Raw genomic sequence first — 26,009 nt, 5'->3', positions numbered from 1 at the left:
GTCCCTGTCTAGGCCCGTGTCAGCCGTCACCTGCGCCTTTCTTGCCCTCCTTCAGTCTCCTCTCCGCTCTGAAACTAGCGTGATGTCTTAAAAATGTGAATCTGCTCACGTCCCTCGACCGTTCAGAGTGTTCAGTGGCTTCCGTTGTGATGAGGGTGACTACAAACCCTAACCAGGCTCTCAGGGACCTGCGTCACTGCATCCTTGTCTCCTGCTCAGATCTTCCCTTTTTCCTGTCACGCTGCTTCCCACAGTCGCCCCACCGACCACAGCTGTTTGTGTGCCATGGTCTTCCTCACGGCCTTTCCCTCCGCCTGGAACATTCCATTCCTACATCTGCTCTGGCTGACACTCCTACCTGTAAATTCCAGCTTCAGTGCGAAGCCCCGAATGAGTCCTGCCTTGACCCGGGATTGGATTCGTTGTCCACTTTACATCGTCCGTGATAGCCTGTGATAGCTTCTCTTTTCTGAAGCTTTTTTTTGTTTTTAACACTTTAACACATTTGCAATTATTTGCTCAATATCTATCTTCTCAACTAGATTATAGGTTCCATGAAGACCAGAACCACGCCAGTCTTAAATGACCATTATGTTTCCAACTCATTATAGTGCCTGGGCCGTAGTACAGCTTCCAGAAGATGTTGTTGAGTGAATAAATGATTTGGGCTCTGGCTGATATTTTAACTCTGCTTTCTAATAGAAATATCCGAAATGGACAAGGAAAAAGGAGGGTGGGCTTATTGATATTATCACTGCAGGGCATTGAGGGCTCTTATCCTGGCCCAGAGGAGATTTGGGAAGTTACTGGCTCAGCTAGTAGCAGACATCCCTGCTCCTGCGGCCTGTCCTCCTGGACTCAGGGATCACCAGGCAGAGGGAGGACCATATGGGGTGACCACCCTTCCTCTCTAGAGTTTGTGCTGAGCTCTGGTTGGGCAGCTTAGCTCATGCACCCACCCCTAACCTAATCACCGTGGCCTCGAACACGTGGAACAATAGCTTGCCAAGGATATAGGATAATATTGGCTGGTTAGTGTCAAAGAGAAGTTACCTGGAAGTGGTGCCGAGGCTAGCTAGGCCCTCTGACGCTACATGTTAGAGAGGCAGAATGGAACACTGGGGAGGCAACTGAAATATGAATTACAGTGTGACTGCCCTTACCACTGATCATACAATTCTGAATTTTCTTTCTTTTTTTTCTTTTAAAGATTTTATGTATTTATTTATTTGTGAGAGAAGGAGCATGAATACAGGGAGGGGCAGATGAAGAGGGAGAAGCAGCCTCCCCAGTGAGCAGGGAACCTGACGTGGGTTCGATCCCAAGACCCTGGGATCATGACCTGAGCCGAAGGCAGCCGCTTAACTTGACTGAGCCACCCAGGTGCCCCCCGCTCTGAATTTTCTTAAAAATTTCTGTAAATAGCAATAAACTCCTTCCCTTCCACTTTCCCCTTCCAACCATTTAGTTTTAACCACACCAATGTCTGTAAAATTACCTCATTCAGCTGGCTCACCTTAATTTCTGCTTCTTGTTCTTAGTGAATTTTCATTGGCTAATCTGGGCCACTCATTTCCCCTGAAGGCTTTTGGAGAAGGCTTTGCTCCATCCTCCTAGATCACTCCAATTGGACAGGCCACCGCGGGTCTTGGAGATTTGGGATGAAACAAATTAAACCCACCTTCCTTTTGTTATTCACGTTAAGAAATCCTAATGATAACTTGCCTATCAGGTAAGATGGTAAGGGATCTCAAATTTCCAAGATGTCGTGGAGCAAACCTCATCCCCCTGTTTCTTATTTTTTCCTTTCCGTTAAATCTGGGTGACTCTAAGAATGCATTAGACCCATAAAGTGGAGCCTGTGACTTTAATACACTGGGCTGTAGAGTGTTGAGGTTTTTACCACTGCTGTTGCAGTGTGGCTCTTGTGACCATATCGAGCTACCTTCTTAACTCCAGGGTTTTTGTACAGTTGATGATCAGCTTGAGTAGATCTTCAAAAGCAGTCCATGCACATTAACCAGGCAAATGAAATTACCCTGTAAAAACCCCCTCCCAGCCGCCCCGCATTTTCTGAACTGTCCCTTTCCCCAGCCAATTCTTAACCTTCCCCTGTCCCCACTGCCAGTTACATCTTCAGTTAGTCTCTATGGATATATGTCAGCGCCTCCCTGGCCTTTTGGTTTTAGGTAGTTTTGCTCACACACATTTATTTCCATTTCTGTGGTTGTCTCTGCTTCTTTGCTTGGCCAGAAGTCCCAGGAAGATGGGGCCTGCCGATCTCTCCTTGCAGCATGTCATTAGCCACGAACCAGCTAATACAGAGTTTTAGGGATGACAATTGAGAAAGAGTCTAAACCCTTTTGGCAGAGTGGCCTTTTCTTTCCCCTAATGAGAAATAGACTTGAGCGATGAGATCTCTACCCTGGAAAATTAAGCCACATGAAGAAAATGTCAGAGGCTACAAATACCTCTTCCAAATGCTCAACTACAGGAGTTAATTTCAATGAACAGATAAGCTCTCTTGTGGTTAACTTAAACAAACAAAAGCAATCTTACTACCTAGTAGATGCACGTGGGTTTTATTTATTTTTAATGTTTTAAAATCCCAAGTAGCAATATTCGATCAATGCGATTGTTATTATTATTTTTTATTCAACAGACTTGGTACTTAAAGACTTTTGGTGATTTTTCAAAATTTAATCTATTTTTAACTCAAAATGACTTATCCCCATTAAGAGCATTCAAAAGAATACATCGTGTGCTGTAGAGATCCTGCACAGCTGGACATTCCTGAGAGGCCCTTGACACCAGTTTTGGGGAAGCTGTTGGCAGTTACTATCTCCCGGTTGGCGCCCACACTTCTCCATTCCAGCGTCTCCCTCTCTTGAGGCAGACTCCACAACTTTTGGGGTAGTGATGGTGTGGGACAGGAAAAAAATGAACAGGACCTGCTTGTTCTACCTAAGGCAGAAGGCAGAGAGGGTTCCCTGCCATTCCACCAGAACTAAGGAAAAAACAAAAGCAAGGAAGAAAAATAGTCATATCATGTTTTTATTTACTCAGCATCCAGATGTGAAGGAAAATGGGAAGAAATCACATGGACGATCCCTCATGACCAACTTTGGAAAACATAAGGTATGAATTAAGAGTGACAAATGTGCATAACCCAATTAAACAAGAGACTGGACAGGACAGTATCATCATAACCTTGGAATAACTGATGATTTCTTAAATAGGACCCCAGAAAAGACAAAAATTGATAAAGATAAAGATTGAGAAACTACTGTTACTTAATAAGCAAGTAGCCTACTTGGGAAGAGTATTTTTGATACACATATCCAACAAAGGACTTCTATCCTGGATATATAAAGAACTCTTACAAATCCATAAAAAGATACCATAATCTTTTTTAAAGACTTGTTTTAGAGAGACAGAGTGAGAGAGAGCATGCACAAGCAGGGGGAGGAGCAGAGGGAGAGAATTTTCAAGCAGACTCCCTGCTGAGCCCAGAGCCTGATGTGGGGGGGGGGAGGGGCTCAGTCCCACAACCCATGAGATCAAGATCTGAGCCGAAACCAAGAGTCAGATGCTTATTGGACTGAGTCACCCGGGCGCCTCCATAATTTTTATTAAAAGGGCAAAAAACTTAAGTGGCCTTTCACAAAAGAAGATTTCCAAAAGGCTAGTACAGAAAAGGTGCTCACCCTTATCAATCCTCTAGGAAGTGCAAATTAAATGATGATGAGATTTCGTATATACCCTTCACAATAGTAGAAATAAAATGATTGACAGCACCAAGGGTTAGTGAGGACGCCAAGCAACTTCAACTTTATACACTGCTAATGGGAGTGTGCGTTTGTGCAGTCACTTCACACTAATTCACACTATCTCCTAAAGCTGTATTACGTACCGTGTCTTATCAGTTCCATTGTTGTGTTTCAGCCTCGTGGCATATACCTAATGTTTATAGTGGCATTAGTCGTAATAGTACCAACAGGAAAGAGTTCAAATATCTGTCAACAATAGAATGAATAAAAATTATGGTATATTCACATAAAGTAATATTTTTCTAAATATGAGGAATATTTATATTGAAAATCAGTATTTGGGCACCTGGGAGGCTCAGTGGTTGAGCATCTGCCTTTGGCTCGTGGTCCCAGGGTCCTGGGATCGAGTCCCATGTCGGGCTTCCCACATGGAACCTGCTTCTCCCTCTGCCTGTGTCTCTGCCTCTCTCTCTCTCTCTCTGTCTCTCATGAACAAATAAATACAATCCTTAAGAAAAAAGAAAAAGAGAAAGTCAGTATTTTGTAGCTTAGAGAATGGCTTTCCACACCATGTTATTTAATCATCATAACAATAATCCTTTAAAATAGTTATTGCCCTTTCCTTTAAACACACACACACACACACACACACACACACACACACACAAAGGAGCGAGAGGTTAGCAAACCTACCCGCTGGGTGAGAGGCCAAGCTGGAACGTGAGATCATCAGATGCTAGTGTCCCCACACCGTGCACTCTGAGGTTCTCAAAACATCAGTAATACCTGAGAAGGTTCTAGACCAAATTGACACCTTCCTGTCAGTGCAATGGACTTGAGTGTGTTTATGCCGGCAGTATGGCCGGGCGTTTTATTTGTTGAGTAAGAAAAATTCTGGAGGGTGATGTGGTCCCACAGTTACCTCGGAGTGGGCTCCCTTTTCCTTTCTAAGCCGCAGTCCTCAGATGTCCAGGGTTCTCTATCTAAAGGTCTTAACCTTTGTTTGTGGAAGCTGGTTTTCTTTGGTGGCAGGGTTTTCTATAGTTATGGGGTCCCTCCCCATCATTTGTTTTTCTGTTCCGTATTGCCAAATATTTGGGGTTATCTCTAATGTGCTGGGACACAACTGCATCCTTCCAAAAAGTCTTTATTTCTGACAGCCTTTAGTCCTGCCGCCTTTCAGCCTGAATCCTGTGGGTAATAATTTCTCTTCTGTTGGTAGAAATTAAAATGGGTCAAAATCTCCAAGCGTAGTTTGATTTAGACAGTTATTTGAGTGGACGCCAATCAAAAGCAGGAAAAAGTCGTTCATAAAAAAAAAAAAATACTGCTTGTCTTTTTTTGTCAAACCTGTCTTTTATAAGTCAGCAGGAATAGTAAATTTCCTAAAGAAAAGAACATTTTATCTCCTTAATGTCATTTGAATAGATATTACAACTATGACCCTCCTGCTTATAGAGACCTTCAGTGCAAAACTAAATAGCCTTCTAAAACCTACATCTTCTGTGGCTTAGAAGTCAGCTTTAGAGCAAGAAACCCTCAGTTTTGCCTTAATATTATAATTAGGATCATAGACGCGATTATTATTAATGGTAAGGCAATGAATTAATGGTTAATGTGTTTTCTTCCAAGTAATTGTCCTTTTTGCGTATATCGTAATACCCCACCCATTCTCTGTATGCTGTGGAGGGACCTGATGTGGGGAGTTTGTTGTTAAGTTCACTGTGACTTTCCAGCAGAAAACCACAAAATCACGATCTAAGTCTTACAGTACTGACGATGAGGAGGACACACAGCAGAATCCCGGCAAGGAAACCGGCCAGCTGTACAGGTAAGAGTGCGTCTGCCCGTTCCTGGCTTAGGCTCCTGGGCCCTCTCCTTCCCATCAGCTGGGCTGCTTTAGTCGCATGTGTCTAGAGAAGTGGGGTGGGTCTCGAGGTCAGGGGCTCAGTGCAGCAGGACATGTGAAAATCAACCAAGGCGGAGACAAGAATACGTGTGGGGGACTTACCCGGGCCTGGCACACCGCGAGCGCCTCCTGAGCGCCAGCTGTGGCTGCTGTCAGGTAAGAGGCAAGCGTGTTCAGGGGAGAGAGGGGCCGCAAGAGCTAGCACAGAGGGCTCTCCTAGGAGGCTAGCGGAAAAGACGGACGGTGAGCACGTGGTAAGAGCTAGCACCTCACATCAGGCCGACTTGAAACTCTTGTTCCCGCAACACTAACATGGGATGAGTCAGGCTTCTCACATGTTTCTATTTCTTAGGGTCGTTGTAAGGACTAAAGGAATTAAACTGCTTAGCCTGATAAGCCCTGTTCCAATTAACTAAGCACTCAAAAATATTAATTGCTGTTTTCCTTGTTATGGCTGATAGATTTTTTTAAATATAAGTTTTATTTATTTATTCATGAGAGACACACACAGAGAGAGAGGCAGAGACACAGGCAGAGGGAGAAGCAGGCTTCATGTTGGGAGCCCAATGCGGGACTCGATCCTGGGACCCCAGGGTCACGCCCTGAGCTGAAGGCAAACACTCAACTGTTGAGCCCCCCAGGCGTCCCTATTGCAGATGGATTTTGAGATGAATAAGATGATTTTCTGGCAGCTTGTGTATACAATAAAGTCACAGAGGAATGGAAATTATATACAGATAAATGCACACACGCACACACAGCCCTGTGCCTTTATTGAAAGACTGAACTTATATGAAATTAGAAGCATAGAGGGAGGTCTTGTAGGAATGGACGGCATTTAGCACCCAGTTAAATTTTATATTTAGCTTCACTTCAACAGAATGTCCATACATAAAATAGTAACTAGTAAGGGCAGAGAGGATGTGTGTGCTTCCTACCCTCAGGGTACACAAAATTCAATATGTACTTACGGTAAAGGACGGTAAAGGATGTAAGAGGAATGGGGTCACCTCCCAGGGGACCTGTGCCGTGAATGTTCTCAAATAGAAGTCCAGGTTCTCCTCCTGCCAACGGGGACGAGATGCCCGGTGACGTCCGGTGTTACTGGCTAGCGGGGGATCGGTGGCAGTCCAGCCCTTCCCAACAGAACTCACACATGCACGAGAAGGCACCGATTCTTGGCCATGCAGTGAATAAAACCACATCAGGAGGATTTTGTGGTGGAGAGAGGGCTGAGCTGGGAATCGTCCTTGGGTTCTAATCCTGGCTCCATTAGGAGCAGGTAGGGAAGGTGGAGTAAACACAAACCCCAACCCCTCCCAGCTCTCAGTGACACGAGTCCTTGGCTGTGTACTCCCAGGTTGGGTCGGCGCAGGAAAACCATGAAGCTCTGCCGAGAGCTCTCTGACTTGGTGGTGTATACAAACTCCGTGGCCGCCCAGGACATCGTGGATGATGGTAAGGAGTGAGTTCCTCTGTTGGGTAGACATTCTTGACCTTTCTTGGTCAGCCGTTTACTAATCTCTTCTCACTCAGATCATCAGCACACATTTCTGGAACTGCGTAGCGTCCGATGTGTCAGGAAGCTGACCGCCAGTGTAACACTGCTTAGCTCACAGGGAGGGCAGAGGAAGACTTCATGATTGTATAAGGACAAGTGCATTACTGCAACGTCTCGCCCAAGGCGTGAACTGTGGAGACCTGACCTGGTTTGGCGGCCAGGTCGCAGATGGACGTGGCCAGTGTGAATGACCAGAAGAAAGCAGAAAGCTAAAATAACACCTCGATTAAGGAGGGCACATGACGCGATGCGCCCTTGTTATCCCATATGCTGGCAAATTGAGCTTAAATAATAATAATAATAAAAAATAACACCTTGAAAAGTCCCATATTTTCTGATTGGAAAGTTTGACTTTGGTGAAAATGATTTAGCCCACGGATTGAAGATTTAACAGAAAGAGCGGGAATTTCAGAAGCACTGATTCTTTCACTGTTTTCCATCTATTATTTGCATCCTGTTGCGTTGAGAGATCCTAGTCACAAGTGTTCTTACCCTGCACCTTCCTGCTAGCTCCTCTTCTTCCCTTTATCCTCTTCCCTTAGCATTTCTGTTTTGTTCAGTTACTGAATGCTTATAGAAATAAACGACAGCCGTGCGGCCTTGCAATCTAATTTTAGTTTTAGTGGAAGTGAAATGCAAATTTAAAAATCTCCCATTTTCCAACAAATCTTAGTAAAGGAAAGATGACGTCGTGCCAAGTCTTCTGTGTCAAACCTCCAGGATCCCTCCCTTCAGGTCTCTCCTTTTTGTTTTTACCATTCCACAAGTGTATCTTTTTCTGTCCTACGTGTGATATTGATTCTTTCTTCAAATGGAGACAATAAAAAAAATAATGATTTCACATGCGAGAACATGAGAACCTGTCCTTATAATAACCGTCCATAGCTAGGAAATCAACCCAGTGAGTGGTCTAGTGGAGCTAAAGGTGTATTTGGTTTAGAAGAATGTAATTTTTTTGGAAAAGATTTATTTATTAGAGGGAGAGAAAAAACATGAGCGGGAGTGGGCAGAGAGAAAGAAGAGAGAGAGAGAGAAAGAGAATCCTCAGGCAGGAGGTCCCCTAAATCCCAGGACCTGGAAATCATGACCTGAGTGGCAACCAAGAGTCAGATGCTTAATTAGCTGAACCACTCAGGTTCCCCCAGGAGTATGATTTCTAATAAATACCTTAAGAAACCATAATTCTATTAGCTTAATGGAAAATAGTATTGAGTACTCTCTAGCTCTTGAACCGCCGTGTCGCGTGGCAAAGTGAGCGATAAATAATGAATGCATGCCTTATCCCAATGCAAAGCAACGCAGATCTATTCATATGCTAATTGGCATGTGCCTAATTAGCAAGGTCACCTTCTGGAGGATGTGGTGTACATACTTATGTGGAGAGACAGAAGAGTGGCACTGGCTCTGGTGTCACTGCATCTGACTGTGGCTTGTCAAAAAGACAGTATACCTTCTCCTGTCATGTTTTAAGGCATTGCCCCTCAAAACCCGCAAGTAAGATTATTTTTCGTATGCTTGACAAACAGAAACTATGGTTTGTAAGTGTGTCAATAAAATATATGTGGTAAGGAAAGAGTGTCCCTGAGGGAAATCGTCAGATTAAAAACTGTAATTCCCTAATCTCTTGGCCTCCGTCTGGTAGTCACGATCATCCCAGGATCCATCTCTACAGTGTAGTCAGTAGTCATCTGGCCAGCGTTTAATGTCCTAGGTCAGACAGTCCTGAGGACGCCAGGGGCCCTGGGATGATGCTACGTGCTCCAACTAACACACCGTGTGGATACCATTCAGGCCCAGTTGGCCCAGCAGGGCCGTAGGGTTCAGCTCCTTGCCGTCATGAGCCGTGTCCCTCCGTCTGGGTTCAGACACACTGAGCTTGTCAGTAAACTCTGGAATGGACACGAGGCTCTGGGCAAGCTTGGGTCTTTATTCGGGCCGGCTGCGCCCAGCATGTCCAGAAGACTTATGAGGGGTCACTTTGGGGGTAGGGTGAGGACGTTTGGCGAAGGGGTAGGAGTAGTAGGGGCATTGTAGACCCGGGATTGGGAGACAAGGGTGGGATACTGAATGCCTGGAGGTTAACTCCATCCATCACGACCCCTAGATTTGGAGCCTCGTTGGCCCTGGATCGACACCTTCTGATGACAGTCCAAGCAGAAACTTTAGCACGGGCTTCCTATTCTTTTACCTCCCTTTATTTTTTTTTCCCATGGTTTATGTGGATGGTGGGTGATTATTCTTGTTTCTGAGATTTTATGTATTTATAATGCTCTTTCAAAATCTTTCTCCATTATTATGCCTTTTATCCAAATAGCTTTTGACTAGTTTCACAATTCTATTCAAATTAACGTTGAAACTCCGTTTTTCTCCTTTGGAATTGGTCTTTTATTTTCTTTCTGCTGTCAGTTAATAGGTGCTTTACATGTGTGCTTTTAGGATGAATGCTGTCAATGAATATCAGGAATAAGTTACATAGTTTTATTCATCCATGACTGTCTGTATCTTTGGCAAAGAGAGTCTGTTGGAATCACACCCCTAGAAGATAATTTTCCTGCCAGCCCTCCTCATACTAGCCAGATAGACGTGAATTAGTGGGATGATTGAATTTCTGGGAGAACGCGGGACTCAGAAACATGCAGTTATCCTTGCAAGATGAGCAGCTCAGATTTGACCTCAAAACCATGAAGAGAGTCTCAAGAATGGGATTTTATGGATCTTTCTTGGTCAGAAGCTACTTCTAGTCCGGTCTGAATTCAGTCTTTTGCTCTGCATTTTCTTATGGGCATAATCTGATGTATTAGAAAGTCTTTCGTGGGTGCTGTTTCCCTGACTGAGGTTCTCGCTTTTCTTTTTTCTTTATTACAAACTGCCAGGAACCACAGGAAACGTGTTATCATTTAGTGAAACAAGAGCACATCAGGTGGTTCAGCAGAAATCGGAGCAGTTCATGATCTACAACCAAAAGCAGCTCACGAGGATTTACCCGTCTGCCTACCGCATCGATTCCAGTAACTTCAACCCTCTGCCCTACTGGAACGCAGGCTGCCAGCTAGGTGCGTATGCCTCGGAGCCTTTCCCTGTAGGCCCTGGCTCCACGCTGCTGCCTTGCCTAATTCTCTCAAACTTTGAACTTGCGCAGTGGCTCTGAACTACCAGTCCGAAGGGCGAATGATGCAATTAAATCGAGCCAAATTCAAGACCAATGGCAATTGTGGCTACGTCCTCAAACCCCAGCAAATGTGCAAAGGTGTGTGTCCACTTCATCGTCCTCTCTCTGAATGCAGGTCGCCTGAGTGGAGCAGCTCTCTGGAAAGTGTGATACGTCAGCGTTTTGCAACATGATTGTATAAAAAGCGTTAGATTAAGGTGTTGGCGTCTAAAGTAGAACTCTCGTCACAACTTTTTTACACGTGGGCAGCGTGACGTTTAGAATGTTGTCTTGTGTGGTGATGCACACAAAGAGGGACACGGGTAGCAAGGGATTGTCCTCTGAGCTCCAGAGTCCCAGCCTGATACCCCCTGGGCATTACTTCTACATTGTACTGCCTTGTAAGGCCTGAGCCCCGTCTTTGAGGAGTCTGAAACCCGCCAGCAAAATTAAAATAGCACCCGAAACAACTTCATCGAGCCCCTTTAGTCCGTGCAGTCCCATTACAGAATAGCGCTAACAAAAAAGGAAAAAGAGAATGTAGTGTTAGATCGAAAAAAACTCTTGTTTGGGTTCTGCTCATTAAAATTCTTTAAACATTTTCCAAATCAGATTTTTAACAGTTCAGGTAAAGAAGTGGCGACAAATGTGCCTTTAGGATTTGATGCCTCGCGTGTTTTCTTACTCTGCTGTTTACTACTTCGTTTCAAGTCTTCTGTTATATCCACCCTCCGTCCCTATGATAGTTTAAGTCAGAAAATTATGTGAATCTGACATAACTACTCCCCTTCCCTCCACTGTTGGCATTTCAAGAAAATGCCTCTCCCCCCCCTTGCCGGGATTGATAATTGCACCACAGACACTTTAAGTTGTCCCAGGCCCTTGCCTCTGGGAGCATGGATTCTAGCAAAAACCTCAGCTGCAGAAATGCCAGCTGGCATTGCCCTCAGGTAAAAGCCACACTGATCGTTATGTGATCATTTCTTTGCTCCAAGAAACACTGTAGTAGTTCAGCACTTGTTTCTTTGTTCTACATGCTTAAACGGTGTGTGTGTGTGTGTGTGTGCGTGTGTGTGTTTGGGTTCTCCCATGTTACGAGCCTCAGCTTTTAAACTCTGCTTTACTTGGTTTAGGTACTTTCAACCCTTACTCTGGTGACCCACTTCCTGCCAACCCCAAAAAGCAGCTCATCCTGAAAGTGATCAGTGGACAGCAGCTCCCCAAACCTCCAGACTCCATGTTCGGAGACCGAGGCGAGGTAAGCCACAATGATTTTATGGTGTTTGTGTTGTATCTGAGATATCTTCAGGGTCCCTCCCCCGCCCCCGCCCCGCGTATGTGTTCATAAACGAATACTGATGTCAGCTCATCAGATACCCACCGGCTTACTGGTTGCCCTGGAGTACAGGGCATCACCTGTTTGGGAGGCAGGGCATGTCTTTCCTCGCAGGCGCGGTCTATATCCTCAGGCTCTTTGCCGCTCCTGCTTGTCAACCTGGCATTTTGGGGTCTTGGCTGCGGATGGGAGACACCCACAGCCCTGCTGCTGGGTTCCGTCGGAGGCTCCTTGTTGCAAATCTCAGCTGGCCCACGACGCCGTGTGACCGCCCGCTTCACCCCGTCAGCCTCTGAGCCCGTCCTCCGCAGGGGCTATTTCCAGGCTTCCCTCTTGTCTTCAACAGATGGCACCGTGTCCTACTCCTCAGAAAGTAGGGGCTCCATACGGGAGGGACCGTTCCAGCCTAGCCCACACCACCACGGTCTCTCGTCCGCCCCGCTGAGATCCCCGCCCCCCGGGTGACTGGTCTCCCCGCTGCCCATCTGTCCTCCCCTTAGCAGCAGCAAGAGTGATGCTCGGACAGGCTCAGAAAATGTATCCCTTACCCTTTCTTTCCTTTCTTCTTTTCTTCATTGTCTGCAAAAGTGAAGACTCGCTTTCTGTTTTCTCCCTCAAACCTTTTATGTTGAAACATTTTAAACCTCAGAAAAAGTTGTGAGAATAGTCAAATTAATGCCATGTCTCCGGCATCTAGATTGACCAATAAAATCACTAAATTTTGTTACACTTTCTCTCCTTCACGTGTAGATGTGTATGTGTATGTCTGTTTATGTATAGATGTGTGCACGCATTTGTACATATGTATACACATACACATACATGAGAGATGAAGCAAATGTAACAAAATTCAAAAATTATATACATGTATATACACACACAATCGCATTTCTTTATAGAGTCATTTGAGAATAAGTTAACACCTTGACTCCTCAATACCTACATATTTTAGCATTTATCTCCTAAGAATAAGAATATTCTCCTCAAAAAAAAGAACATTCTCCTCTATAAGCATGATTCAATCATGACATTTAATATTGAATATAGTAATATTATTTCATATAAAATCTATATTCAGTTTTCTCAGGTGTCCCCAAATTGCCCTCATATCTTCTTTCTTTTCTTCTTCTTTTATGCTTTATATATTCAGGATCCAGTAAAGGATCACACATTGCTTTTAGTTGTCATTTCTCTTTGGTCCTTTTAAAATCTAGAACAGTTCTCTAGCTTTCCTATTTTGTTTTCGTGGCTTTGACATTTTACAAAGTGTCCAAGCCAGTTATTTTCAGTCCTCCAATTTGAATTTACCTGATTGCTTCTTCATGACTGGAATAAAAAGAAATATATTTGCCACCATCCAGTTCCATTCTCCCAGCATCTCACCTGGATTACGCTCTGAGGAAGCTGACACTGGGGTCTCAGGTTTGCAGATGAGGAAACTGAAGCCCGGATATATAGCTTGCCTAGGGTGACACAGGAGCCCAGTCTCCAAGCAGGAAGTTACTCTTCAAGGCTATGGTCTTCTTGAATTCCTTATGAATAGAAGTCATACTCATTAGATTCGCCCCCCAAAATCTGATATACCCGATGGTCTAGTTTTACCACAGGGTTGTACTAATACTCTCTCTTTATTTAATAGATCATTGATCCTTTCGTTGAAGTTGAAATTATTGGATTGCCAGTAGATTGCTGTAAAGATCAAACCCGTGTAGTAGATGACAATGGTAAGATGATAATCTGTTTACTTTTAATCAAGATGCTCTAGAAGGATCCCCGGGTGGCTCAGTGTTTGAGCACCTGCCTTCGGCCCAGGGCGTGATCCTGGAGTCCTGGGGTCGAGTCCCACGTTGGGCTCCCTGCATGGAGCCTGCTTCTCCCTCTGCCTGGGTCTCTGCCTCTCTCTCTCTGTCTGTCTCATGAATAAATAAATAAAATCTTAAAAAAAAAGATGCCCTAGAAATAAAGTTTGCAATGAAAAAGAAAAATTTATCTATATAGAGGAGAAACAAATTCCTAGAATTCATAACTGCCATCTGAATTTATGTCAAAATCTTTTAAACAAAATTGAGTAAATGCGGGATTGATACATGGTATGTTTTGGTGGATTTGTAATCTAGGCTTTTAAATTCTTTGCTTTTTAAATTTTATTTTATTTATTTATTTAAATGCTTTTGAAGCATGTTTTTTTCTAATGAAGAATTAATGATATTTTAAAGGGCAGGGTTAAAACTTAGGAAAATGCTTCCATTACAGTTTTTATATTGTGCTTTCATGATGTAAGTTACTTCAAAGCTTTCATTCATGTTGCCTCTATGTTTTGAGGATTTTTCATTTTTTTCTGGAGCATGTAAAACCCTAAAGGCAAGTGCAGCAGGCTCCGGCAATTTTCCTTCTAAATATGTACATATGGTGGATAGGCAGCCTTCTTTTATTCTGGCCATGATGTAAAAAGAACTTTCTTTACCTAAGCCTCATGTCTTTCTCTTGGTAATCTTCTTAAATGGTGTCTGTTCATACATTTGACAAACATTATGGCATACCTATTTTTCTCAATCTCTTGTCATTAATACTCCAAATCTAAACCATAAGCCTCAAAACATTTAAGAAATTAGAGGTCCATAGTGAAACCTTAAGAGGAGTTTTTCTTTTCTGTTTTTTAAATTTAAATTCAATTAGCCCACATATTGTACAGCACTAGTTTCAGATTTTTTTTTTTAAGATTTTATTTATTTTAGAGAGAGCAAGCTCCAGCATGAGCAGGGAGGGGGGGTGGATGGAGAGGGAGAGAGGATCTCAAGCAGACTCCACACTGAGCAAGAGCCAGATGCAGGACTCAGCCTCACGACCCCAAGACCATGACCTGAGCCAAAATCAAGAGTCAGACACTCAACCGACTGAGCCACCTTGGCGCCCCCTTAGGAGGAGTTTTTCTTTAGTGCTAGTTTAAGGAAAGGCTTCAAGAATAGCATAAACCTATTAGGAAATAACATGCTTAAAGGAAGCAGACTTCCTATATTGCATTTTCCTCCCACCAGTGCCCATTGTTCCGTTTTTGTTGTTTTTTTTTTTTTTGTCTCAGAAGTAATTGAGAGGTCATGACTATTAATAAAAACATGATCTCTTCTCTTGTTTAGGAGGGACATTTCAGTGACTTGAGTCCATAATTATTTCCTTAGCTGAGGCATTTAACAGTAAGATTAAGTAGCTGATGCCTCTTAATACATGTATGTAATAAAATTTATTTTCATTTGTAGAAAAGAAAAACAAACTTGTCCAACGAAGTATGTGAATTTTTATCAGTTTATGTAATTATTTTATCTGAGAAAATTTTACCAAGAAAATAATGTATTTTTACCTTTCAGAATAGGAGTTGAATCACATATCTTCCTACTTATTTTCAATAGCGATGAAACTCTATTGTTGATGTATTTAAGGTCTTCTTCATGGAAAGCCACTGGGAAACAATAGTGCACAGTTTAATTTTGCTCTGTAACTAGTTGTGTGACCTTAGGTGCATTATGTACTCTGAGTATCAATTTTTTCTCAACAAGAAGACTTATAAATACTGACATTTCTTACCTTAAAGCATTTGTTACTTGTGTAATTTTAAAAGGTTATATAGTTCTGAAAGCCAAGAATAATGTGTCTTTTCTTAATTAGAAAAAACTCTGTCTTGACATTTTTAGAGAATTGCTCTAAGAATAAATAAGATGCTATATGTACAGTAGTATTGAAACCTGTGCAGCACCCTATAAATGTTTGCTGGTGATTATTATAGCTTCAGAATCTTTTGTGGGTGAAAAGCATAATTTTTTTTCTGTTTTTGGCAAGGTGGGATCTCCCTCCTTCTTTCTTTCTTTTTTAGTTTAGTTTTTTGCTAAAACATTATTCTTAGATCACTACTAAAGATACTTTTTGAGCTTATTGAAGCATCCTGAAATTGCCTAAAGAAATGTTCCCTACCGTGTGATTTGGGCGTCAGAGATTAATAGAATTGATGTAATTATTGATGGACAATCTTCCTACCAATTATTTTCTAGCAATGGGACAAATTCCAAGACTTTGTTTCAATAAGGCAGCCCGGAGTGGCTTGGTCATCTTCAAGAGTTTAATAACCATTGCAAGCAATTGTCAGTTGGCTCTGCAGATGCTGCTGTCAATTCCTTTTAGCCAAGCCCTTTGCTTTTCTGATTCTTCTCTCCCTATTTCTCGGAGGATTTAACCCTGTGTGGGAAGAAACCCTGACGTTTACAGTACACATGCCAGACATAGCTTTGGTTCGGTTCCTTGTGTGGGATCACGATCCGATTGGACGAGACTTCGTTGGACAAAGAACTGTGACCTTCAGCAGCTTAGTGCCTGGTACGCATGGGCCGGCCTTTCCTCTCTAGGCTGACCGTTTTTTTTTTTTTTTTTTTTGGGGGGGGGGGTTCTTCGAAAGACTTAATATAGGACATGTGTTACATACAACATACGGCATATATGACACGAAAAATGTGTTCTATGATGAGTGTTAACGTGCTTTGTGAAATGGAAAGACTTAAAGTCAAACATTTCATTTAGTTGCACCCAGGGGAAAGCCAAATGTAAGTCCGAGTAAAAGGCAATTATTTTCTCTGCTTTTCTCAGGCTACCGGCACGTCTACTTGGAAGGACTGACAGAGGCATCGATATTTGTCCACATAACAATCAATGAAATCTATGGGAAGGTGAGAAAGATTACAGGGCTTAGAGCCACGTGCGGCAATCGTACGGTCCTTAACAAGGTCAATATTTGACTAATTGCTTAAAAGGAACATACATCTTGACAAAGTTGTTTGGCAGAAAAACCAGAAAGAAGCCCAGCGGGTCCAGTGTGCAGTGTCCCGTCCCCACCCACGGGATTGTGGATCCTTGCGTTGTCTTGGGGCGTGTACTTGTTCCTTCCCCCTCGGGGACCTCTCTGGGCTTATGAGAAAACTGCTATTCTCTCCGACGATCAGTTGTTGCACTAAAACAATAAATATACACTTAAATGTTGAGCTGTATGTTAGTGCTTAAGAAGAGCCCTGGCTGGCTGCAGGAGGCGATGGGGTGTCGCAGATGCTTGATGAATTCCCAGCACTAACTAGGCTGTGAGTCCAGCCAGTTCTAGGCAGGATGCCTTCATTTGGTGCCATTGTATTTAGCTGAATAACCCTAAAACTCCGGGAATGAATTTAAAGCTCCTCACAGGACTTTGAAGGACTTACTTTTAAGAAATAGACTCCAAAAATGTATTCTAGTTTTCTGCAGATGCAGCTCTCTTCCTTACACGACTCACTTGAGGTCTACAAATCAGTAGGCTGTCCTTTAGTCATGCCAAGGAATTGGGGCCTTGGCCACTGGAATGGATTTCCAGACCAGATGTGATCTTCAGGGACCATAGGAGGCTTGACTAGCACCTAGGAATGTCTAGTGCTCTGTATTAGGAAGTCTGCATTGCTTGGAGCTGCTCCTGTAGAGTTATAGACATTCTCTGTGCCTTAGCTTCCCCATCTTTAAATGTAAGGCAGAAATGGTACCTGTCATCATAAAAAGCTATGTTATCCTTAGAAAGCTGCCTGGCATAATAGTAAATGCTCAAAAATACTGGCTAATATTAATAATTTATGACTACAAGCCAATTTCTAGGGAGTGGGCCAATTCAGGCTGATTAGGGGGTATAATGTTTGTCCTTACATCAGTTGGTCCCATCCCCAACTGGTATGGGAGGGACGCTCAATATTCTAAGAGTAATGAGGTTTTATTCTAGGACTTTCTATGTTTCGTCCTTGGTTTCTGCCTTTGCTACTTGTTGGGATGCTTCCTCTGGCATAAATGCACACAACTGAAGTTTTAATGATTTAAACTGTCCATTTTAATGATTGAAAATGATTCTTGGATTTCCAGGAATCCCAGGTTAACTAAGTAGCAACTCTAGCATTTTATCCTACTCTAGAGAAACAATACAATTCAGAATCTATTTAAAACTTGAGCCAGAAAGAAATTAAAATATGAAAAGAAAGCATCCCCTTGGGATTTCCATCCTCCTAAAGACAGGTCTACTGCTAAGTCGCGGTACAGATCACTTTCAAGGCGTATTTATGTTGAGATGCATAATGTGCACAATGTGGTAGTGATGAGTTGAGCAATGAAAGAACCTGTGACTAAAAAATCACCAAAGGTGGAAGAAAGGGTTTATGGAAGCATATGCATTCTTTTGTTTTTACTTGTGCCACTTTCTTGAATGAGCCCAAATTGTGTTTTGTTTTCTTCCCTTGCAGTGGAGCCCTTTAATACTCAACCCCAGTTATACTATATTGCACTTTCTAGGAGCTACAAAGGTAGTTTCTCAGCATGGTGCTTTGTTGTTGCTGACACATTTCTTTTTTAAATGGTTATGGCAGCATGCTCTCTCATCACTCCATTTCCTGCTTCCCACTTTGAAACATGCATCTGTTGCTTTAGGATGGCTGAAGTTCGTAACAGTCTCTTAAGTGTGGAAAATGTTCCTGTCACCTTGTCATCTCTGGGTAGGAAGCTTCTGGGTAGCTTGGTTGTGAAGACGGAAGGCTACCTCCCCACAAAGTAAGGTCCCTGAGACGTGCATGATACTGTGCAGACATGCTGTGAGCTGCCGTTCTCTTGGTTGGAATATCCTCCAGTGGCCGTCAGATTTTGTTTCGTGTCCATTTTTCACGGAGCTGTCATTGGAAAGGCAAGTTGTCAACACAATGGGATTGGCCTAACTTGTGCTTCATTCTTTTGTGTCTTCAGAGCAGACAGCTCCAAGGTCTGAAGGGATTGTTCAATAAGAATCCCAGGCATGGTTCTTCAGAGAACAATTCCCATTACGTTCGGAAACGATCAATTGGAGATAGAATTCTACGCCGCACAGCCAGCGCTCCAGCCAAAGGCAGAAAGAAGAGCAAAATGGGCTTCCAAGAGATGGTAGAGATAAAGGATTCCGTATCTGAGGCTGCGAGAGATCAGGATGGTGTCCTGAGGAGGACCACACGGAGCTTGCAAGAGCGCCCTGTCTCTCTACCTGTTGACAAAAGTCTTCTGGGGGCCTTGTCACTGCCCCTATCTGAAACAGCGAAAGACACTGAAGGAAAAGAAAACTCTCTGGGTAAGATGCTTTAGGTTTCTCTAAGAATAAATCTTTTGAAGCCGTAGTTTGGTCCCTGGTTACCATTGTGACCTGGTTGACGTTCCACAGTCGAAGTAAAAATATACAAAAGAATAATAAAAATAATTTTTAATGTTCTCTTTAGGCCAGATTTCAAACTTTGGGAAGAGGGTGGAAGAACTCTTTCCTAATCCCCTACAGCCTCAAAATAACGTTGACAATTGGAATTGGTAGTGAGGGATGAGGGGGATAATCATGTTTGATGGTATGGAGCCCACAGTCTGTGAGGTGCCCTCTAGGGAGGTGAAACCTGCAAAAGAGGAGCAGAGATCTTGGTTTTCCAAGCAGGTGTAATATTTACTATTGTTCTGAGGATAAATAGAATTCTATTGATTTTTCTGGGGTTGAATATAGCTGTATTTCTTTCCCCAACATATAACACATTTCCATGATTAGAAATGTTTATGGAGAAAGAAGTGAAGCCAGATGTTAGAAGCAGGTCATCTTCTCCACTTGAGAAATCTTTGCTTCCTCAGGAGGCAGCCCAGGTGATGTTTTCCTGTGGCCTCATTTCCCTGATCCCTGGACATTGGCAGGAAAGGAAGCATGTCTGTGGCTCCTGTCCAGTTGCAGTCTCCACAAGCATAGGGTCCAAGCCTTACCTGCCTTTTTCCTTTTTTTTTTTTTTTTTACCTGCCCTTTTCCTTAATTTGAGCATGATGCTACGCTCATATCAAAAACTTGATAAAGAATGATGCCTGCTTTGCAAGGTACCAAAGAGCTCCCGAGCTGTGTCAGTGACTCTTTCCCCTGCCCTTGGTAACTTAAGTACCCAAACTCTGTCCTTTCAATGGTCTCCGCAACAAAAGTGTTTTAATTAAATCAGAATCACCTCAGACATGGACAATGTGATACCTTTTTACTTTAGCAAAATTCTCCTTTTATCATACAATCTAATTTCAGTGTTCTGTTTTCTCACAAACTCCATTTTGCTTATATTGATTTTTGTTATAAGATATTCTAAGGAGACAAATTTTTGAATAGCTTATTTGAAGAGAAAAAAGGAAGTTTAAAACTTTGAAATTTTGCCAAGAGCAATGTCAGAGAAGAGATAAAAATATGTGCTTTAAAGTTTATTTCAAAAACCCCATTTTGGGGGGGAAATAAAACTCTCCTCAATAGAAATAAACAATGGTTAATCCAGAAAGCAATATTGAGTTGATGCCTATTTCCTCCCTGTAACAGCTTTATAAGTTTGTCACTCTCATATATGTTATATGAGGCTTGTGGTAAATACAGAACAGAGACATGCAATGATTCAAGTTAAACGGAGGTGAAAAATAAGTGGAGAAAATGTGGAATACAAAATTCTGTATATAATTCTGTCCCCCGAAAAGAGCTTATAGTACCTATCTCTGAGTGGTAATATCATAGGATATTTAATTTTTTTCTTGATGATTTTAGGATTTATCAAACTTTATAGGATGAATTTTTCTTTAGTTAGGAAGATATTTAATGAGTTACATAAATTCTCCTTTCTTGTATATTCTGTCTGAAAACATCTTAAAAAAACTTAAAATAATGAGGTCAGGAAAATTGAACATTCCATATTGTCTTAGCATTATCCTAAGCATGATGGGATACTCCAAATTACCGTGAACTGTGTGTTTTTATAGCCTTCCATACCGTGCCTGGTATCTTACTGCCTCTTTGAGAAGGAGAGAACGCAATATGAAATTTGTGTACTTAAAACAAAAATATGATTAACAAAAAAATTAACTAGCAATGGCATAGAACTGGTGACCAACTCTTATTTTCACATCTCAAAGTCAACAGCTTTTGGTATTTTAATACATTTATTGCCCCTTCCAATCTGCTTTAGAAACTGATTGAATTAGTTCTTCTGCCTTTTTTTTTTTTCTCAGTAATATGATTTGTGGTTTTTTACTAATACATGTGTAACTTTGAAAGTTTATAGTATCTTGCTTACAGGTACCACAGTACTTTGTTTAACAGAACTGTCTTGTTCTATTTTTATTGCCATGCTTCTGTGTAGTACAAATCTGAATAGGAAACAACTTAAGGTAATCCTCACTGTAAAAGTATGGTAACTCATTGACATTTTTTTTTTGACAATGAATATTACATCCTCAGCTGATGTAATAGACGCCCAAAGGGAAGCTTCAGTGAAATTCCTATAAATATATTTCGCCATCTACTCATCACACAGACACTCTGTTGCAAACCTCTGCGATCCATAACTCTGTCACAACGTTAACAGACCTACATTCTCCATTTGTCTGTCTGAAGACAAAACATGAGTGTTTGCAGGTTCTGCGAAAGAGTGATGCGCGTTACCTAACATGTTGTTTGTTTCATTCAGCAGAAGATAAGGATGGAAGAAGAAAAGGGAAGGCAAGTATAAAAGACCAACACTTTCCAAATTTCAACAAAAAGTTATCCTCTTCCTCTAGCGCTCTCCTCCACAAAGACCCCCGCCCAGGGGGCTCCGCTGTTTCTGTCGCCAGCGCATCCAGCGCATCCGTCACCGGGGAACAGCTGGGAGCCCCGGGCCTCCGGGGCGGGAGAACCAGATCACCTGCGCCAGGTGACTGCCAGGAGCAGGAGTGTCCCCGCAAACCCCGCTCCCCAAGGCAGCATCTGGCTCTGGAACCTGCACTTACCGCAGCGCAAGGTGGTGTGAGCACCCAGGCACCTGCGCGCGCTGGAGGCCTTGGGGAGGACGGAAGCCCCCGGTCAGGAAGCAGGTTTTCTCAAAGCCACCTGGAGGGCAGGGACTTGGAGGGCAGCTGGGTGACGGGCCGAGCCGCAGCGTCCCTCTCTCTGTCCGACGTGTCTCTGCTGTGTGCTGCGCACCCCGACTCGCACTCCGCGGCCGTTCTGCAGGAGAGCGACATCTCCCATCTTCTTGACACTGTCCCTCTCGCTACCGAGGGCGACCCGGGCAGCTCCATCTCGGCGCTGGTCGGCCAGTGTGAGGACGCCGGGGAGCCGGGGAGCCTCGCCGCGGCTCCTCCCCCGCACAGCACCTGCGTGGCGGCAGGTCATCCTCCCTTGCCCGCCCTGGACCCCGAGCCGGCCGTGGAGCCCGACGCTGCCGCGGGAAAATGCAAGCCCTGCTTCGCGCGCGCATCCCCCGCCCGGATTCCCGCCAAGGGCCCCGAGGCCTCGGCGCACACGCTTCACCAGACCACCTGCGCCACTGCCCCGCGGCCGCCCCCGGAGGACCAGCTCGCCGCGGGAAGCCACCGGCCCGGGGCCTCGGCCACGTGTCCCTGCCCGCCACCGCGAAGCCCCGGCGCCGGGCAGGTGCGAGGAGCGCCCGGGAGCCGCAGCCCCACCCCCGCCCCGGCCCCCGCGGCCCCGCCAGCCGACCGCGCGCCCCGTTTCCATCCTGGAGACCGCAGTGTCGTGGGGGCGGGGGGCGCCGCAGGCCCCGCGGACCTGCCCGCACCTGCCGCTGAACGCCCCGGCGACGACGCAGGCCCCCTCGCGGCTCCTCTGCAGCCCAGGCGCAGCCCGCACGCGGTGGACCACGTCCCCGGAGCTCGGGGAAACGGCCGCTGCCCAGACACCCCGCACCCCCGCGTCCCCGCGGCGCCGCACAGCGCTCCCCAAAGCACCTCTGGCCTCACCTGCCCAGGTGCTGCCGCTCCCACGCGCAGCCGCTGCTCGCACCCGGATGCCCACGCCGAGCAGGCCCGCGTGCCCGCGCCCCGCCACGCGCCCCCGGGGCCCGCCCTCAAGCTGCCCAGCCCTTGCAAGTCCAAGAGCCTGGGCGACCTGACATCCGAGGACATCGCCTGCAACTTCGAAAGCAAGTACCAGTGCATCAGCAGGAGCTTTGTCGCCACCGGCCTCCGCGACCAGAAGGCCGTGGCGCTGGCGGCCGCCGCCCTGGAGCCCATGGACGCCCTGACGGAGCAGCTGCGGAGGCTGGTGTCCTTGGAGCAGGATGACGGCGGCCAGGTGCTCCGCGCCGAGCGCGACGCCAGCCCGCTGCCCCGGGCGCTGGTCCGGAAGCTGTCGTCGCGCAGTCAGAGCAGGGTGCGCAACATCGCCAGCCGGGCCCGGGAGAAGCAGGAGGCCGGCAAGCAGAGGGGCGCCAAGCCCGGCCCCGCGGCGGGGGTGGTCCTCCGCCACCGAGCCGCCCCGCCGCCCGCGGGGACCCGGCACTCCACGGGCTCCTACATCGCGGGCTTCCTGCGCGGGGGCGCCGAGGACCGCGGCATCCCCGAGGGCGCCTGCGCAGCGCTGCGCCCCGCCCCCGGAGACCACGCCCCCGGAGGCCCCGCCCCCGGAGACCCCGCCCCCGGAGGCCCCGCCCCCGCCGCCCGCTTCTGCTCCCACGGCTCCGTCCTGCACACCGAGCCCGGCGGCGGCGGCGACGACAAGCCCGAGATCTATTTTCTCTTGAGGCTCTGAATGCCGCGAAGCTGCAGCTCTCCGGAGTTTACAAGGCCCCGCAGCGTTGTCCTAGAGCCCGGGAAGCGCGCCCTTGGCTCCGACCTGATTTCAAGATGTACTTCTAGACGCGTGGTTTGGCCTCCCTTTGCCTCCACGTGTCTCGCTGCGCATGCGTGTGTGTAGACCATGGTGACCTGTCCCGCGTGCGTGTGATCTTTCTGCCCCCGGGTGTAAACGCGGGGACCCGGCACTCCACCGGCTCGTACATCCAGGGCTTCCTGCGCGGGGGTGGCCCGAGGACCGCGGCATCCCCGAGGGCGCCTGCGCAGCGCTGCACCACGCCCCCGCGTGGAGGCCACGCCCCCGCATGGAGGCCACGCCCCCGCATGGAGGCCACGCCCCCGCATGGAGGCCACGCCCCCCGGAGGCAGCTTCTGCTCCCCCGGCTCCGCCCTGCACACCCAGCCCAGCGGCGACGACAAGCCTGAGATCTATTTTATCTTGAGGCTCTGAATGCCGCGAAGCTGCAGCTTTTCGGAGTTTACAAGGCGCCCCGCAGCGTTGTCAGCCCCGGAAGCGCGCCCTTGGCTCCGACCTGATTTCAAGATGTACTTCTAGACGCGTAGTTTGGCCTCCCTTCACCTCCACGAGTCTCGCTGCGCATGCGTGTGTGCGTGTGTGTGTAGACCAGGGTGACCTGTCCCGTGTGCGTGTGATCTTTCTGCTCCCAGGTGTAAACGCTCCCAGTAGGAAACGCGTGCATGCCCCAGATGCGAAGCTTCCAGCCCCTTGCTTGCTTCGCCGCCGCGCCCTCCACTCTGTGCCCTCGGGTCACAGGCACAAATGTGCTCAGTTTTACCCTCTACCCGCGGAGGTCATTTAGGAGACCTTGCAAAGGACGGAGGGATAAGTTCTTTATTTTAAAGCCATCATCATCACTCCTAGCTTCCCCCCTTCTTCGTTGAGAAGCCGTCGTGCATTTTTAGGACTCAGTTCAAAGAAAAATCAAAATAGTCCCCCTACGTTTTAAGAGTTCTCTATCCTGTGCAGAATAAGTCCAAAGGAGATTGGTAGCTGTCCCCCTCCCTTCTACCCCCCCCCACACACACCCTCTCATTTTCGAGTAGCCTGAGGATAAAGCAAACTTCTGTATATAAACACAAAATTGTTTGTTTTACATAAATTTTGTTACATATTTTTGCTAATGGGCTTTGTATGTAACAAGAACACAGTTGCCAAGCTATTTGTTGTACTTTCGGATTTTCTGATTAAATTATAGACTGCGAATAATGGCTTTCAGAACGAGGGACCTCTGTCAAATACTGACAGTAATAGCACAGATTGAAAACATCCCCAAAGCTGTCAAGCAAAAAAAGAAAAAAAAAAAGAAAGAAAAAAAAAAGAAATTTCTCATAATGAAATCCAAGTAAACAGATAAATTAGAGGAAACCTTTTCCCTTCATGGAGCCAAGTAACTATATTTTAGTACCGACATACGTTATTTTCACTGTGAATCCATTTTTTTATTGCATGTTCAGATGTCCCTCTTTGCTTTTTTTGTAATATTAACTGCAATGATGTCCTTCTTGGAATTCATGGAAATATAATTAAAGCAGATTTTTAAGCACTTGGTGAACTTTTTTTTCAACTGACGTCATAGAATGACTGCTGGGTAAGGGACCCAGCACACTCAGAACTATTTCCTTTTTCATCTCTTCGTAGAGGAAGAGATGGGTTCTACAGCACTTTATGTCTCCGAGTGTTTTCATTATGCTTTAAAGACCGTATTTGTAAGGTGACTTGAAAAGAAACCAAATGTAATGAGTTTCTTTGCTTTTTTTTTTTTTTTTTTTTTTAGTTTCTTTGCATTTTGTGTTGATATTGCTTGTTTAAAAATAATCCTGCCCAAATCCTGCCCTGGGGGTGAGGGCAGCCAAAACGCTGTGTTTGGCAAGTCAGACTACTTGAAGCTTTGTTGTCTGGGGGAAGAGTGGGGAAGAAAGCAGTCAGATCCTGATTACCTTCCGTACCCAGCTCTGGACTTTTCCCCAGGGCTGAGGATCTTCCTCTGTTTGGACGAACACTGGGCTGCTGGTTGGTGTAGGACTGTAATGGTGGAAGGGAGAAGGACCCAATTTCATTCCCTTAGTGAACCTGAGAGATCTGTCTTCTTGGGGCTTCAGAACCCACAAAGTTCTATCCTTAGACCTTGGCTTGTTTTTAAAGTATCCTCCTCTTAAAAAAGATTGAAAGTAGTTGAAATTCATTTGCAGAGGGATAGAATTTTGCTGCCTTGTTAGGTGGAATCAGTATTCTTTTTTTTTTTTCTTTTAAGATTTTATTTATTCATTCATGAGAGACACACAGAGAGAGGCAGACACACAGGCAGAGGGAGAAGGAGGCTCCTTGCAGGGAGCCCGATACAGGACTCAATCCCGGAATCCCAGGATGATGACCCGAGCCAAAGGCAAATGTTCAAGCACTGAGCCGCCGAGGTGTCCCAGAATCAATATTCTTTAACCAAAAATCCAAGAGTTTACATTTGGATGTCAGTCCTGTCTCAGAGTGATCTAATAGTGACATAAATGGTTGATGCCAAGTGATGGGTTGATGCCAAGTGATGCACACCATGTGCATCTGTTGCCCATTCTTCCACCGATAGAACTTAGGAAAACAGGCAAATGATTTCGTGATTACTATCTAGGGATTGCTAATAAAGAAGAGG

The 26,009-nt window shown here is 45.4% G+C and overlaps 1 protein-coding gene and 2 long non-coding RNA genes across 4 annotated transcripts in view; 1 reads left to right on the top strand and 2 right to left on the bottom strand.

The window, feature by feature from the left end:
• Nucleotides 1-24,911, top strand: part of PLCH1 (phospholipase C eta 1) — a 203,036-nt gene extending 178,125 nt beyond the window's left edge. Inside the window, exons 14-27 of the mRNA XM_038571271.1 lie at nt 3,067-3,138; nt 5,510-5,601; nt 7,040-7,137; nt 10,114-10,293; nt 10,380-10,487; nt 11,522-11,646; nt 13,364-13,448; nt 15,940-16,086; nt 16,354-16,433; nt 18,009-18,068; nt 18,502-18,856; nt 21,240-23,135; nt 23,468-23,480; nt 23,716-24,911. Of these exons, the coding sequence (XP_038427199.1) occupies nt 3,067-3,138; nt 5,510-5,601; nt 7,040-7,137; nt 10,114-10,293; nt 10,380-10,487; nt 11,522-11,646; nt 13,364-13,448; nt 15,940-16,086; nt 16,354-16,433; nt 18,009-18,068; nt 18,502-18,856; nt 21,240-23,135; nt 23,468-23,480; nt 23,716-23,797 (3,393 nt within the window). The 3' untranslated portion in view covers nt 23,798-24,911. The remainder of the gene's footprint in view (nt 1-3,066; nt 3,139-5,509; nt 5,602-7,039; nt 7,138-10,113; nt 10,294-10,379; nt 10,488-11,521; nt 11,647-13,363; nt 13,449-15,939; nt 16,087-16,353; nt 16,434-18,008; nt 18,069-18,501; nt 18,857-21,239; nt 23,136-23,467; nt 23,481-23,715) is intronic.
• Nucleotides 1,400-4,178, bottom strand: LOC119877443. Its single transcript, XR_005377250.1, has 3 exons — nt 4,117-4,178; nt 3,914-4,016; nt 1,400-2,425 (listed from the first exon to the last, which is right to left on the bottom strand). It is a non-coding gene; the product is annotated as an uncharacterized LOC119877443 (long non-coding RNA).
• On the bottom strand, nt 7,429-13,253 carry LOC119877442. Of its 2 annotated transcripts, XR_005377249.1 has the most exons (4): nt 13,108-13,253; nt 12,273-12,368; nt 11,770-12,083; nt 7,429-10,904 (listed from the first exon to the last, which is right to left on the bottom strand). It is a non-coding gene; the product is annotated as an uncharacterized LOC119877442 (long non-coding RNA). The 2 variants fall into 2 exon arrangements; XR_005377248.1 differs by having other exon boundaries at nt 11,770-12,368.
• Nucleotides 24,912-26,009: the final 1,098 nt, after the last annotated feature.

The sequence above is a fragment of the Canis lupus genome, chromosome 23 (assembly GCF_011100685.1).
Source record: "Canis lupus familiaris isolate Mischka breed German Shepherd chromosome 23, alternate assembly UU_Cfam_GSD_1.0, whole genome shotgun sequence".
Taxonomy (NCBI): domain Eukaryota; kingdom Metazoa; phylum Chordata; class Mammalia; order Carnivora; family Canidae; genus Canis; species Canis lupus.
The sequence above is the reverse complement of the archived record's forward strand: the minus strand, read 5'-3'. Positions and strand labels throughout refer to the sequence as shown.